General features: G+C 39.6%; 1 protein-coding gene across 1 annotated transcript in view; it reads right to left on the bottom strand.

Annotated features, from left to right (window-relative positions):
* LOC104527068 (inactive carboxypeptidase-like protein X2) overlaps positions 1-16,270 on the bottom strand; it is a gene marked incomplete at its 5' end in the record, with an annotated part of 50,068 nt that extends 33,798 nt beyond the window's left edge. Inside the window, 2 exons of the mRNA XM_010170686.1 lie at positions 8,448-8,587; positions 16,161-16,270. Of these exons, the coding sequence (XP_010168988.1) occupies positions 8,448-8,587; positions 16,161-16,270 (250 nt within the window). The remainder of the gene's footprint in view (positions 1-8,447; positions 8,588-16,160) is intronic.
* Between the last annotated feature and the right edge of the window lie 901 nt (positions 16,271-17,171).

Raw genomic sequence — 17,171 nt, 5'->3', positions numbered from 1 at the left:
GAAAAGCTCTGCCAGTAACCATCAAATACTGCCATTTGTGTGCACAGCTGTGAACGTATTTAAAGTAATGCTAAAGGGGGTCACACCTACCAAGTGCACACAAAGATGTGGCCAAGTGCAGCTTGGTGCATGCAGAAGGGATGCTGACTTGGGAAGCCTGCTCTGGGCATGGGTGGAGGGGATAAGAGCAGCTGCCTGATGTCCCCTAGGTAACCTCCTGAACAGTCATTCTCATTGCAACAAGTCAGAACGCACATACAAAGTATAGAAATCAAGGCTGTGACTAATAGTCATGAGTAATCTGTTTCTTTCCACACAATACCATCTTTCCTGGAGATGAAGGACTGAGAGAAGTCTTGCAGAGAAGGTCTTGGAGGTACTGATGGATGAAAAGATGGACAAGATCCAGCAATGTGCATTTGCAGCCCAGAGGCCAATAACTGTATCCTGGGTTGCATCCAGAGCAGTGTGGGCAGCAGGTCAAGGGAGGGGATTCTGCCCCTCTGCTCTGCTCAGGCCCCACCCGTGTCCAGTTCTGGAGTCCACAGTACATGAAAGACATGTTGGAGCAGGTCCAGAGGAGGCCACAAAAATGATCTGAGGGCTGGAACACCCCTGTTATGAAGAAAGACCAAGAGAGTTGAGGTTGTTCAACCTGGAGAAGAGAAGGCTCCAGGGAGACCTCATTGCAACCTTTCAGTACTTGAAGGGGGCCTATAAGAAAGATGGGGACAAACTTTTTAGGAGGGCCTGTAGCAACAGGACAAGGGGAGATGTAAGGAAGTAATTTTTTACAATGAAGGTGGTGAAACACTGGCCCAGGTTGCCCAGAGAGGTGGTAGAAGCCCCATCCCTAGAAACATTCAAGGTCAGGTTGGACGCTGCTCTGAGCAACCTGATGTGGTGGAAAATGTCCCTGCTCACTGCAGGGAGTTTGGACTAGATGGCCTTTAAAGGTCCCTTCCAACCCAAACCATCCTGTGATTCCATGATTCCCAGCGGAAAGCAGCAGTCAACCTGGCAGGAGCCCTCCTTATGTGGACAGCAGTGACTGGCTTCCTTCCAGCACTGCATGGTGAGTCACCAAGTCTTTGGCAAGGGAGTTGTAACAGAAGCTAGAGCACCATGACAAATCATGACCATCACAGAACATCATCAGTTTTGACATTTTTGTCAAACAAACTTGTGAAAGTATAATACAATTCTGGGTGTGCTGTCAGAACTCCACCTACACAGGATCATCTGAGCTGGTCACGAACCCTGCTCTCTGCTGCCAGGAACAGATAGTGAGCGCTCATAGACAGTGATGAATGCTGGACCAAAATCCTGTGTAGGGGACAAGAACTGAAGTGGAAGACAAACATGGCACAGGAATTGAAGTTAAGTAAGTAGATGGAGAGCACTCAAGGCTGAAGATGCCAAAGGCTGACTCTCAGCACCACAACAACTGAAAGCCCATGAGACAGCTCCACCAAGACAGAGTTAACACAGAACATGACTTATTAAGAAAATCAATCAAACACTAGAATAATATGTAACTAGTGACATTAATATATCAAGGGAGCTTTTTCCACACTGAATTCAGGTTTTGTAACTCACATCACTTTACTTCATATTATTTCAGTGGATTTGGTACAAGTCACTCTATGAGTCACTCTTTGGGGAAGCTCTAATAATCTCTGCAGCCCTGTCACTCAGTCAGGACAAATAACAGTTTGCACTGATTTAATACACCATACCAATTCAAGTCAGTACACGACAGCTGAATGTTTTATTACATGATTTGGGCAAAACATTGAGACATTTTCATTGGATTTGCTGAGGTTTCATCAGGGTGTGTTTTCACAGCATCTGCGTGGGGATAGGAGTTACTGCTTTGAAAGTCAATGCCACATGTCTGTTGTCCTTGTGAGCTGGGCAAGATTTAGAGTTTATTCTACTATGTTTTCAAAAGCAGCATTGCACTGTTGTTGTGTTTTGTCCTGGCATGTTCTTTGTGTGTGCAGCACAACATTCTTTTTTCTTACTTATCTGCAGAGCAACTCAAATAGCTATGAGTAACCACTACACTGTCCCAAGTACTACTGTAGTTACACTGAAAGTATCACCACCACTCTTTATACTCTTATTATTGGACTACTAAAGATGCTGATATATTTATCTCTTCATGAAGCCAATCTTACTACTGAGACCAAGGTCTTAAACCATAAATGGCTGATAAACTGGGGAGAAAGCAAGGATTTTTATATTTTTGCAAGCAAGGAAGTTTACCACCTTGTAATCCTCACATACAGACTATCCATAAAAGAACACCTCAGCTCCTGAGGAATTGCCAGCGAGTACAACAATAAATAAAAATCTGGGGCTGTGCATTTATTCTGTGACTAAAGAATGAGCAGAATGTTGTACAGCTAAAAGTAGAGGCAAGTAAACTGCACTGACCTAAATTTATCCTCAACTATATCTCTGGAAGGTATCAAGTTTTGTACAGACCTACAATTCCCTAAGGACAGTTTGTCAACAGGGATTCTGGGGGATCGTGAAGGGCTACACTGCACACAGACCAGGCTGAGGATGAGGGTGTACTATAGAAAATTGCAAAATAATTCCCCTATTCAACTGAAAATATCTTGTCTTTAGCAAGAGTGCTATCAGACAACAAGATCAAATCTGCTGGATATTTATTATTTGCTATCCCTATAGAGTAGCACAAGGAAATCAAAGAGGTGACACAGTGGGGAACATGTAATTGTGTCTACTCTAGCTTCTAGTTAAAACATAGCTTCAACAGTGATGATCAAAAATTACCAGTTTAAAAGTGTGTCAGTTTAGAAGCAAGCAATATGTGTAAGTCATTGTCATTATTTCTTCCAGCCAGCAACGCCATCAATTTGTTGTCTCCTCCAACCAATGAGCCTTTTCAACCCTGTTGCAGGTTTGCAAGGCACATTGACTAACCTCTACCCAAATCAGACTTTGAAAATTGCCACCCTCCTATTTTTTCCTCAATTAAAGACAAGATCTTACATAAAAGTAAAAAAAAATTCAATATTTTCATGAGGCTGGAAAGTCTTAAAGAAAACACACTTGGAAATAAGTCTATTTTGAATTTTTTTTCTAAAAACTTCAGATATTTGCTTTGGAATTTGAGTATTCTGCACAGATTATTTTATCCAAGCTTTTTCTTTTTGGTGTCATTTAGTTATTTCATGATATGCAGTGATAGTGCATAATTTAACATGGTTGAAGGGTTAATTTTAAGAAAATGCGTTGTCACAAATACATCTTATTCACTGAAGCATGGCATCTTCTAAAAATCAAAACATCCTCTGCATTGAAACAGTCTGAAGCTTTTTATTACAGTCAGTACACACTGGCTCTATTTAGACATGTTTTTCTCTTGATACAAAAGTTGGTGCTGAATTATCAAAAGATAGTTTGAGTTGTGGGAAACATATTTCCTATGTTTTTTAGATTCTTGCCAAACTGCAAACAGTGATTAATATTTTTTCCCTCTGTCAAGAGAGTACATATTTTAAACTAGCACATCATTGCTTTAAAAATATGGCACAATTCCACAGTGATGCTTCCAGTATCCCACTCAACAGCCTCGAACAGCTCTTTAAAGATCCTTGGTTCATAAAACTGAAAGATGTATTGGCAACAATATAAAGGCCTAAATACTGCATTTCTCCCCAAAATATGCAGCTATAAACCCTCTTGTAACCCAGCTATGGCATCATCCACCTCTCAGAGTAGGATGTCACATGCCTTTCTAAAAGGTCACATCACTCACACAACTTTCTCTAGCCTTTGAAAGCAAACAAAACAGCTTTGCAAAGACAAAACATCTGTCATTGATGTCCATCTACCCACTACTGGATATTCATAGTGAAACTGGGGAGGGAATTTTTTATAAGGGCAGGTAGTGATAGAATAAGAGGCAATGGTTATAAACTGGACAAGAATAGATTGAGATATTAGGAAGAAATTCTTTACTGTGAGGGTGGTGAGACACTGTCCCAGGTTGCCCAGAGAAGCTGTGGCTGCTCCTCCCTGGAAGTGTTCAAGGCCAGGTTGGATGAGGCTTTGAGCAACCTGGTCTAGTGGAAGGTGTCCCTGCTGCTGGCAGGGGGGTTGGAACTGGATGAGCCTTAAGGTCCCTTCCAACCCAAACCATTCTATCATTCTGTGAAACAGTGTAGTAACTGCCATGTGCCTATCAAGGAATTCAAAGCCAGGCAGTTTGAGCACAAAATTCGACTCAGAAGTATTTTTCCTTTAAAAATAAATGATTAAAAATTTCAAGTACTCATTACTAACTAAGAATGGTTTTTCCCTAGTCATCTGTGTTTTCAAGAGCTGTTTCTACACCTTGGCCTCTTTCTCCTCAAGGCTCTCATGTCTCAAGCACAAGGACAAGTAGAGCCACAGCCCACAGGGGACAACAGAAAAAAAATAGCAACTTTCCAAGTGAGACTGGGAGAAGAATAACCAAGGTGAAGACAGTCCTGCCAGCATATAGAAAGTGACAGCCTCATGCATTTTTGTGTTTACATTGTGTCAAGTGTAACCTTCAATTCATCAGTGCTAAAAAAAACCCCAAAACCCAGTAGGCAAGACTGGATGTGTATAGATTGACTTTGGGTGAATTTGGTTGTCAGCAAAACCAGACTACAGTTGCCAGTCCTGTTAGAGAGGAGTTAAGGGTTCCACTAGCTGTAGCTACAGCATCAGAAATACAAGAAGAATCAAAGGCCAGGCTGCTAATAACTCAGATGTTGCAGCCTTGCAATGAGGGGCAAAGTTATTTGCTGCTGGATTCAGTGTGGTGTCCTTGCTTACCCTGCCCTGTAATTTTACGTGTCCTCATTGAGTCAGCAGCAGGAAGCTAAAGGGACCAGGAGAGGTACAAATCTGATCTAGACAGAAGCTCAGAGAGGATTTTTAGTTAAGTAAATTTTTCCACTTTGTTAAAGTTTCTTCTTCAATACAAAGAGGTAAAAGGAAAAAAAAAAGTTACTTTTCTGATTCTTTATCACTATCACATAATAGCATTGTTGAACTTAACATATATCCTAGTGTCTTGATTTTTTTTTCCTTTTTTTAATAATGCTGGGAAAGTTTCCAAGACTTAAATAAAAATCTTACCTTGGCTCTCAAGCTTGGCAGGATTTTCCTTCTAATACAACACAGATCAGAGGGTTGTTTTTTTGGCTCTCCTACCTGAAATAACTTATTCTCCAGCATATTTTCCTCTTAGTTATGAAAGAACTATATTCTTGTCACATAACTTCATAAAGTAGGGAAGGTGCCTCAGGTAACAGAATGACATCTTTTTGTACAAACTTTCATATTATAAACAGTCCTTTTTGATACCATCACAGTCAGTAGCTAAGTATAACAGAAGGAAGTTAATGAGTTTCCTTTGCTTCTAGTGCCCGTTAGAGCAAAACAGTCACAGGAGAACCTGTCCACACCAATCAAAGTCCTACCAGCCTGTTTCTCCCTTCACTTAAAAAAGTGAACTCATTGCATGCAACCCCTATGACTAAGGTCAGGTCGTTGTCTCCTGAGTTTGCCACAAGTACCAAAGCTTCCATCAGTGCCTCTCAACCCCACTATTCTGCTCCAAGTTCAGGGTCTCTACTATTATCTAGATTCAATGTCCCATTGTACAGCTCTTCTTCATACCAAGATTTCACGTCTTTTCCTTTCCTCTTCCTTTCTTGACTGCTGGAGGAATTGGGGTAAAAAGTCATGCCGAGATGATCACCTTTCAGAGGCCTGATTAATTCAGAAAGCAGCATCTGCCATCTTCCTGGGTATGATATTCCCAGGTGCTGAGACTCTGGAAACCCCAGGACACCACTCTGGGCTCAGATGAGGGCTGCATACATCAGCCTAAACTCTTGAAAACATGAACATCTACTTTAGTACCTCAGGGAGTACCAAGTTATTTTTAGAATCTAAGGACTTACACGTGCAGAAGCAGAGCACACAAACATCAACTACACTGATTTTATCTGTTCAATCTGATGAGGGGAGAGAGACAGTGAGGTGAACTCCAGGGTAGTCAGTCCCATAGCCAAAGGTGTATCAAGAGACTCCAAGTGAGATGGTGGTCATCACACCCTGACAAGAAAAGCCAACTCCATGGCAGTGCCCTGTGTGCAAGCTGGAGGTAGGGAAGGAGGTCATCCCTTATGGGGACTATTTCTCTCCACTGCCTTGACCACTCCATGAGGCAGAGCCCAGTCATACATGACATGTTTTCCAGGAGACATTAGCCTGCCTCACAGTGCAGCTGGTCCAGCTGAAACCATCTTTGCTCCTATGAGGCAGAAATGTGCCCATTTCTCCATAAATATAAGTAACAATCCAGGAGGAGCCTGGACCTGTCCTTCCAGCAGAACCTCAGGGTTCTGTCCACCAACTCTTCATGGGCAAAGAGGACAAAAGCAAGATTTAGTAATTTAAAAACCAACAACAACAACAAAAAAATGACTGTGAATGCCAACTATAAATAGAGTGCCAAGTCCTGCTGTAAACTTGCAATAGAGCTGAACTAAAAATAGCAATATGACAAGATGAAGCAGAGCAGCCCTGGTGTTGATAGCAGCAGCAATGTCAGGACTATGACTACAGGATAGAATAAGATTTTTCTACAGTAATTCTCTACCTGACACAGAACAATGTGGAATAAATATAGAAACCTTACCGCCAAAAAAGCTCCTACTCCTACAGCAATGTTAAAAAAAATAAAAAACCCCAGCAAATTATACTATAGAAGGAAAAAAAAGACTATTTTTATTTTTTTCTTAGCTATACTGGTATTTTCTGATTTGACTTTTATTATATGGCACATTCATTTTCTTAAGTGAGAAATCTGACTAGAATGGATCTAAGGCTCTGCATCTCCTGGATACTTGGTCAAAAAGTCTAGCAGCACAACTGGGATTATTTGCTCACATAATGCCATGACACTCAATGAGAAATTAAGAGACTGAACAAACACTGTAGAGATCAGGAAAAAAAATATAAGCCATCACCTCTAGTTCCTGTTTATGCCAGCTGATCGCTGTGTTCCTCATATACAATTCTCACCTCGTTCACACTGGCTGTATTACAGAGCAATCTGGGCACCTACACTCAAAAGCGGGTCACAAATGAGTAAAAGCATACAAGTCTGTGCAAACCAGTTATCTGCCAGTCCAATAAACTCATTTTGTAATAAAAGCAGTAAACAGAAGGATCACAAATACTTTCAGTGTTGGAAGTGACAGCACTCTCAGACTAAAGTTGAGTTCCTGGGCTATGTGTAGCTGGATTGCCTCCTTAAACCAGCACAACAAGGGAGCTGCTTTATTCATGGCAAACACTCCTTCCTCAAAGGTGTTTAGCAAGGAGCCTTGAACTGCATGAAGTCTTCCTACTATCCATAAACACAGCACAACATGACATTGAGGTGCTAGAGTGTGTCCAGAGAGCAGCAACGAAGCTGGTGAAGGGTCTGGAGCATGTCTTATGAGGAGCAGCTGAGGGAACTGGGACTGTTTAGTCTGGAGAAAAGGAGGCTGAGGGGAAGTCTTCTTGCTCCCTACAACTACCTGAAAGGAGGTTCTTACAAGGTGGGTGTTGGTCTCTTCTCTCAAGTAACTAGTGATAGGACAAGAGGAAATAGCCTCAAGTTATGCCAGGGGAGGTTTAGATTGGATATTACAAAAAACTTTACTGAAAGAGTGGTGGAGTCACCCTCCCTGGAAGTGTTAAAAAAAACCCAAACTGTGTAGATGTGGCACTTCAGAACATGGTTTAGTGGGTATGGTGGTGTTGGGTTGATGGTTGGACTTGATGATCTTAGAGGTCTTTTCTAACCTTAATTATTCTATGATTCTATGTCTGCTACCAAACACTGCAGTGCTGGTCAACACATACAGTGTGGTGTTTGGTTCTATTATAAATTCCTCTATAGAACAAAAAAAAATAGGTATAAAATTAGTTTAAACTGTTCATTTAAAAATCATGTTGCTTTGGAATTTTAATATTTATTTATTTGATGATGGTCTATGTATTACAGAATATCAAAGATGACTGGTTATTTTTTCAGATGATAAACTAATCAAGTTTAAAACTGGAAAAGAATGAGGAAGTTTAACACAAATTTGACAAGGTGAGTGTAAAGGTATATAATCTGAAGGAATCATGCAATTTCCTTTGCCAGATGTAGGTAATGAAGTGTAGTATGCACAAGTTTGCTACTTTTAAACTTGTATTTTGTGCCATATATAGACAATTTGGTTTTTACTATTCCTCCATTCAATTACTTGTCACACAGCACTTCCATTCTTTCTTTTTTTTTCCTTGATAGCCCAAAAGATAACACAACTTGAATTCCTTGGTCTAAAAGCTCAGAATCTCATGGAGAAAAGCAAGCATGTACTTACGACCAGAGAGAGTTTCTTCCTTGCGTGATGACTCCAGTGAATTTTGTTAGCCTTCGAGCATCTACTTCAATCCACTGATATGGATCATTTCTTCCTGCACACCAAGCACCATCATAAAAATCATTTTCGTTAACACCTGCCTGAAAAGAAGGCAAAACTGTCTTCATAAATTAGAACTAAGAAACTGAAGGTCTCTCGTGGCAAAAAGGAAAGAACACATGAAGTCATCATTCATTCCATTTACTCATTTGGTGCCAGTTTAAGACCCCTGAGACTGTCATTCTTGACAGCTATATGAAGTGACCAAAATATTTTCTTGCTTGAAGTAGGGAAGGGAATTCTGCAAAGTCCCTTTAAAAACTAAGAAACATTACATATAACTTTATGTTAGAGTTAGAGAACATAAACAGAGCTTCAGTTCAGTCCATCTGTCAGTGCCTGTGGTCTGATAGAGCCTTTATTCAGAACAAATTATCTACATAGTCTTCAGAGTTCTGAAAGTCCTAAAAAGCCAGCTCCAACCCATGTCAGTAATGGTCAGTGCTGGAGTAATCTCCTTTCCCCTGGAAGCAGCAGAATGTAGGGTATCCGGATAGAGTAATACAGTTTCCCACCAATTTTCCATCCCAGAATTATTATTTTTCATCAAGGGATATTCAAGCCTTAAGCAAATTAATATAAAAAGTTAAAAACTCAGGAGTGCCCAGCTGTGCTCCAACTGTTGTGCTGTTCTATATTCCAATTTATACCAGCAAGAACACCACAAACAGCCTTCTCAACATTTTCAAAGAAATAGCTGCAGGGTGTTTTGATCGAGTTGGATTCTAAATACATCTGAAATAGCATTGAAAAACCCTAATAAAGCATCTGAGGTCTTCAGATATTTATCTTCTTACTAGCTCCCAGGAACTGTTTGGCACCAAGCTGACTACTGTCGGAGGGAGATTGCACAGATTTTCCATATGGTTCTCTGAGGCTATATGTATTTTTATGATATTTCATCTGTGTTTAACATGGATTTACCATTGCCATCACATCTAATTCCAAGAACGGATATCCTTAATTATTTACCAAATATAAATTGAGAGTCGAGAAAACTGCAAGTTTATATTAAATACAGATCTTAAAGCTCTAGTATACAGCCCAAGAACACAACCATAAATTAAATTGCCTGAATTATCCCTCAGCTCTTCACTGAACAGTGTGAGATATTCCAATCATAGCTGGGTTACAATGACAGAGACTGACAGGTCTGTCTACCTCCATTTTCACAGACCATTTCTACCAAAATGGGGATTGGGTGGGTTTAAAACACAAGGAAAGGATGTGGTTAATCCCTTTTCCCAATGCCAGTCTGGTGGCAGTTGAAGGAAATGCTGCAAAACATAGACACAGATTTAATTCCTAAAACTTCTCGTTTTCTCAGGTACTCAAATCTGAGATAGGGCAGCTTAAAAATTACTTTTTTCCTCCATCTACCAAATTTACATTAAGCCACCTACTTTTATGTATTAGCTCTGATATTTTAAAGTGAGGTTCATGCACAACTCGAGGTATAAGATACAGAGAAAAATTCTATTAACAATGGAAGATAAATTCTTCAAGGAGAACTGAACAAGGGGAAAACACGAGAATATAAATAAGGTCACTGACCTGAGTTATAACCTTTTTCAAGACAAGGTTTCAATGCATTTTAAAATAAAATGGAATTTGAAGTAGCCTTAGGGTTTAAAACCAATGCTTGCCAGGAAGCATTAAGATCTGCAGAGCACCTTGAACCAACATTGTGCTAATCACTTTCACACTGATGAAATTCCACCAGTTTGTGTGGACCTAACTCCTGTATTTCTTAGTGCTTCAGCTGGGATCCTTGGTCCTCATTCAGACTGAGGATATTTCCCATTGGTGTGATGCTCATCAGGTTGTAAACCTCTCCTCTACATTACAGTGAGAGCAGGGAAGCAGAGGAGAGAAAAAAGAGTTTATTGGCAAAAAAAATCCCAAATGAACAAAAAATTCCATACTCAAGACTCCATGATTTCAAGTGGACTTAAATAAAGCTCAGCATAGATTTAAGTTGTATATGAAATATGGGGAGTCTAAAGGGCATGCTTACAGCTATGCACAACTTAAAATACTACAGACTTAAATAGGGGTAAAGAGAACACAAAAAAAAAGGAAAAAAGAAAGAAATTATGCTGCTGCTTCTTCCTGCTCTCTTATTTCCTGACATCAGCTTCTCTGAAGTTAAAGAATAGTTTTACTAGGTAAAAAGAAGTAGGTGTGTGCACAATTAGCACAGAGTGCTACTTGAAAAAGAGGAGTTTAGTCAATGAGAAGTTTTTATTAGAAATACTTCTGAAGGAAAAGAATCCCAACAGATTGATGTTAAAAGTTCCATTTTCAAGTTTCAAGTCTGTATTTTTTATTCTTAAGGTGTCTGAAGTTTTGAATTTGCCCTATGGCCACTTCAAAATATTTTTTCTGTAAAGAAACTTTATAAACTCAATCAAATATTTCCTAGTTAAAATTGCTATTAAATTTCTTTGGAAAAATTGTCATTCCTGAAAGATGAGAACAATTGTCATCAAATATTCAATCAAAGAATATGGATCAAGATACCTTTTCTCAGCAAGATTAACAATTGTCATCAAATATTCAATCAAAGAATCTATATTCTTCAAGATCAAGATACCTTTTCTCAGCAAGATGGTTACTTGAATTTTAAAATTGTATATTGAATTAATGGATTCAAGTTATGACATGCATAACAAAGTTATATATTTTAAGCACTTACATTATCTTCATAAGCAGAAGAGGGAATGAGAAAATAAAAACTGGAAGACTAAGTCTTCAGCAAACCCTTTTTTCCTTCACTGAATTTTCAAGAATACCTCAAAGTCTAACCCAGGTTGCATTTCACTTGCAGGCAAATGCAAAAACATTTCTCAATATGCAATATCTTATGAAAAAAATTCCTTTTTGACATAAGAAGAGTCTTTTTTCTGTCACTCCTGAATAAGTTCTCTATAAATGTGAATGTCAAAAACTGTAATTTAAATAAAACAAATCAACTGCTTATTATGTACCTAGAAGCTAAGATGAGGGGAAATCAAAAGGTTACAATTCCTTTACAAATTATATGACTTTTGATTTTAATTCTTTTTTCTCTGAGTTAGACATGTGCAAGACAGAATAAACACTTGTTCACATTATCACTGTTCCAAAAGGCTCATTTTATAATGAAGAGAAAGATATTGCTGCCTAAATGTATTCAAATGAAGAAAATTTTTATTCTGCCACAATTCAGCTGGAGCAGCAGTAAAAATATACCTAATATCAAACCACTTCTGCTTCAATTCTTCTCTCCTTACCCAGCAGGGTGATCACAAACATTATTTTACCATAAGAAGTTTGTGAGGGGAAAAAAAGAAGTGCATTAATCATCACAGGTATTTATAGCAACCACTGCCAGCCAGTAGGAAAGGGAAGAATTAAAGCACATAGACTGAAAGAAGAATTTCAATAATTTTTTCTTTTGACAATGGATTTTTGCCAAAGGAACTAGTGAAACAAAGAACTGAAAAGACAAAAATCAATACATCCTGCTTATTTACATATATATGATTGCATTACCTGGTTAACCTTCAGTGTTATTTGGATTTCTCCAACTAGGAAAATGAGGAAAGAGAAGAAACCAAATTTGTCTAATTATTTCAGGTTTTAATCACTGCTAATTATTGTTTTAGTGACAAATACTAATGACTTTTGTCCCTGAAGGCAGAGTGCCTCACTGAATATTATTTTATGCTATGATTTTTTTCTGATGATATTAAATGACTACTGGTTGTGCCACTACTGCAGTTGCAGGCTGGATCTCCAATACATGATGCTCTACAACCCAAGTAGCTCCTGCCCTCAATAGGTCCCAGCTTCATCAGCACATTCATACAGAACTGGGATCCCACACAGTGCAAGGTTATAAGAGAAGAAAATCCTAGAAGGTGTTAACCAGTCCTGCTAAGCCTGGCTTTCTTTGGAATAAGAAATACACTAACTGATTAATTTTGTATGCATCAAAGATAAAAAGCAATCCTCAGAACTCCTTGAAAAGCTTCATTATTCTATGAATTCCCTGTGATCAGGAGTAGTACCAGTTACCTGGGGTGAGCTTTAGGTTTCTCAGCTGACTTTGCATCAGATGATGCCCCTTAGTACAAGGACATGGAGGTGCTGGGGCATGTCCAGAGAAGGGCAACAGAGCTGGGGAAGGGTCTGGAGCACAAGTGTGATGAGTTCCCAGCTGAGGGAACTGGGCTTGTTGAGTCTGGAGAAAAGGAGCCTGAGGGGAAACCTTCTGGCTCTCTCCAACTCCCTGAAAGGAGGGTGTAACAAGGCAGGGGTCAGTCTCTTCTCCCACATAACAAGTGATAGAACAAGAGGAAATGGCCTCAGGTTGTGCCAGGGGAGGTTTAGGTTGTATATTAGGAAAAAAGCTCTTCACCAAAAGGGTTGTCAAACACTGGAACAGGCTGCCCAGGGAAGTGGTGGAGTCCCCATCCCTGGAGTTATTTAAAAGACACGTAGATACGATGCTCAGAGACATGGTTTAGTGGTGAACTCAGCAGTGTTAGGTTTATGGTTGGACTTGATGATTTAAAGGTCTTTTTCCAGTCAAAAAAATTCTATGATTCCATGATGAGATTGAGCAGAGAGCTGATTTGTCTTATTTCAGGGAGGAACACAATAGTCACATGAATATTTTGATGGGACTGTGGTGATACCAGGACCAAGCCACAAGAGCAGCAGCCCATAAAATTTTCCACCACCCTACATTTAGCACAGTGCTCTGGTGAAACTTGAGCAGCACAGTGGCCTCTCAGAGGCTCTTTGACTTGGGACAAGTATTTTTCTTCGTGTGAAGTTCAAAACAGCATGAAAACACAGCTGCTTAAGTATCAGTACTTCTTGCCTTTCCCCAGCATGCTGCAGCCCACCCTTTCGAGCAGCAAACAGAAATCACCAGGGACCTCATTATGCATCTGACACATCAGTCCACTGTAGTACCTATTCTTGTTTAGGAGCATATATCTTTTAAATACTACTAAAATTCAGAAATATTAATACAAAGTAAAATTAAGCACAGAAATTCAACAGACAGGGAAGAGTTCTGCAAATTCCAAGTGGCTTTGAAAAATTTTAAAGTGCTATTAATTTTAATCTAATCCTGAGGGAAGGAGTATCTAAAGAAAAAGAAATGTAAACCCATACTTTTAACATTGCCAGTCACAGTTGTAACTCTAAATGGTCAAGAGGTTTGGGGAATTACTGTATCTATAGTGTACAGAGAAGCTTACAGTGAAAGCTTTTGATTTGAGGATTACTAGAAATCTTTACTGAAGATAAAGATGGAACAGAGAAAGAAGGCTACATTTAAACAAAGAAAAGTAGGTCAGAGAAGTCACTTTGCTGTAAGCTAGGTGTTGTTGGGTTATTCATATATGAGCCTCCCACAGTCCTAGGATTAGGTAAGTCCCTGTACCAGAAAAGGGCAAAAACAGTTTATGGATAAATAATAATGAGAATCATTCCCTGTAGAATTCATACAGCTCAAAAAAAATGACAACGCAGAAATCTGTATCAAGCAGAAGCATGACATCGTGATGCCTTTGTTCACAGCAAAGAAAGGCACCAGCTTTGGTATGAAGATGATTAAAAACCCAATTTGCACAGGGCAAAAGGTCTCTTCACCCTCTTCACTCCATGGAGGGCACAACAGCTTCCACATCACAGAGGTGGAGAGCTTATTCCCACAATAAATGTGAAAGAAACCGCTGCCACAGAACCAGCAAGAAGCTTTACAGTTACTATAACATGGCTTCTGCCCAGGAGGTGAAAGTGGGATGGGAGAAGTGTGGGCTCTGAGATCCTAGGAGAAAGGACACCAAAAGAAACACACTCAGTCTGATCCAAACCCCAGGAGCTTTTGGGAAGGAAGAACTGAGCGACACCTCACTTCTTGCTTCTGAACAAGAGACTGTCCCCTTTCTGCTGGTAATCTCTGGATTATATTTAGGGGAAACATCAACCATAGGCAAGACTCTTACATCTCTATTTTAAAGGAGCAATGCCGGTCTTGAAGGGACATCAGACAAGACTAACTCCTGGTCTGAACCACTATGGTCATTCTTGTGCTTAAATATGTGAGACTTTAACACCAGCACAAAAAAACGAGGAACCACAACCAACACTGAATTCAGAGATTTGCTTCAGAGTTCTTGGTCTTATGCCATTATGTAAATAAAACCATAAAAAAAAAACCCTAAACATTCCTATAAAACGCACCTGAATATCACCTGCATGACACTTTTCTGTTCATGGATTTTTTTTTTCCTAGCATAGAATATGAAATAAAGAAGAAAACTACCTCACTCAGATCTCAAAATGAATTAAATATGAAGGCTGCAGGCAAGACCTCACATCGCACCCAACCTACCATCTCTGCACACTGACTTAGAAAGACAGAGCCCATTCCCACCTCCAAGCTACCTGCAGGCTCCTGACACTCACCTCCAGCTAGCTCCTGTGGCTGCTCAATAAAGTGGTTTGCTGCGCATTTAGACAAAAAATAAATTTAAACAATATTTTTTTAAAAAAAGTAGGATTTTCACCCCCTCTCATAGAGAAGCCCACAGAGCTGTTTCTGCAGAGGCATCAAAAGCTGAAGCAAAGGGGTAAAAAGTTGCATGGTGAGATTTTAACCTAGAGTGACCCCTCCTTCCAGCAGCTGCCCACTATTATGCTTCAGTGGGCATCAGGTGAAATGGCACTGCTGATTAGACCTCATCCTTCCTAGTCCCAGTATTAGTTCATTAACTAGCAAAGCCCTTCAGCTGGAGGGGGAAAAAAAAATAAAATTAAAGAAAAAAAATATATATAGATAATGGAGGGTCTAGTAATGAAAGGAAACTAATAAATGAATTAAACTTTAGAGATTTTTCATTGTTGGCTTGTTGCTAGCATCCTGTTCTTGACTTTGAGTTATAAATGTTGTACTTTATTATGCAAAAGTAACACTTTTACACTGGAAAAGACTGTAATTCAGAAAACAGCACTAATAAAGCAGAGAAGAGAAACACAAGAAATGGGAAAATAGAATTTGGTCCTGCAAAACACCTAAACCCATCTGTAATATTAAATAAAATAAAATAAACCAGATTGTGTGCTAGTAATTTCTGAATTTAAGCATTTTTTTGGTAGCATAATGATTGCCTCTGAAAAGCTGCCTTAGGGCAAGTGCTTCACTTGCAACCACTTTCAATTAACCATTGTCATTAACTGCAGGCAAACAACAAAAAACCCAACTTGCTGTATGAGCTTCCTTCCAGGCTGATTGTTAAGGATGCTGGGATGATTTCTTCCAGCTGGGAAGGGAGTTCTTGGCTGTCTCCACCTTTGCTTGTTCATGGAGGTCTATTTGGATTTGCACCCTCAGCACATTAAACTTGGAGTGTTTTCTAACCCAGCAAATAAACCCTACAGATCTAAAGGTTATCCATCAACCTATTCACTTCTCCAATTCCAATGTTCCTCCTTCGTTTGAATTACATGAGCCGACAGAGTAGTCAGAAGCAATAACCATCCATTGATTCTCTTTACACAACAGTGCAACCTTCAGCCATTCTCCCACTTAGGAGAAAAAATTGATGTTACCTGAATATTAAGCCTTCCTCTGTGGGCCCCAAGGCCATACCGCTTTGCTGTAGAGGCATGGAGCTGGAAGTCAGTAATTTTTAATGTCTCTAGACCGAGTGGAGGACAATCTAAAAAACAAAAGATTGATTACAATTAATTTTTTTTTTTTTAAAAGGAAGAAGAAGAAAAAAAAACAAACAAAAACAAAACCACACCAAGTGTTCAAAGTTATTTCACTTGTGCCAAATTGGCTGGGGTCCTCAGCTGGTGTAAATGAGCATGGCACTGCTGAAGTCAACCAGAAATGGCAGCTCTGGTAAAATGAAGCAATGCTGATTTACACCAGCTGAGGATCTGGCTTTTTGAGGGTCTCAGACACTCATTACTGCTTGCTATATGCTTCAGTTTTTCACAGATATGCTCAGTATTTCCTGTCAAGTGCTTTTCAGTATAAAATGCCAGTAAAATGGCCTTTTATTTTACTCTCTTTTTGGCATTTTCCTTTTCATCTCTTGTTTTGATTCCCCCCCCCCACCCCGTACTCATTCCAAGCTACTGTATGAAGTTATGTTTCTAATTAAAATCTGTTCTGGAAACTTCAATCGCAGTCCCTCGCATTGCACAATAGCATCTGTTACAGAGGTCTGGGAGGCCGGACAGCCAGGCTCTGCAGAGGTAATGACTAAGCACAAAGAGAGCAATTTTGAAACAAGAGACCATCTCTCTAAGCTCCAAAGCCTTGAAGAAAGAAAAGCAGATGCCATTACTTTAGCAGTTAGCCAGCAATGCAGCAAACTAGAGCCTGGAGCTCTGCCTTTGGAAGATAATATGTTGGAAAGATAATTATCATGATTATCAGAAAAAAATGTTCTGCTTTAAAATGAGAGCACAGGAAAGACATGGACCTGTTGGAGCACGTCCAGAGGAGGAAACAAAAATTATCAGAGGGCTGGAACACCTCTCCTATGGGGAAAGACTGAGAGAGTTGGGGTTTTTCAGCCTGGGGAAGACTCTGGGGAGACCTTATAG

This window comes from Antrostomus carolinensis, unplaced genomic scaffold, assembly GCF_000700745.2.
Source record: "Antrostomus carolinensis isolate BGI_N321 unplaced genomic scaffold, ASM70074v2 scaffold5106, whole genome shotgun sequence".
NCBI classification, from domain to species: Eukaryota; Metazoa; Chordata; class Aves; order Caprimulgiformes; family Caprimulgidae; genus Antrostomus; species Antrostomus carolinensis.
Note: the sequence above shows the minus strand (reverse complement) of the source record. Positions and strands in the feature narration are given on the sequence as shown.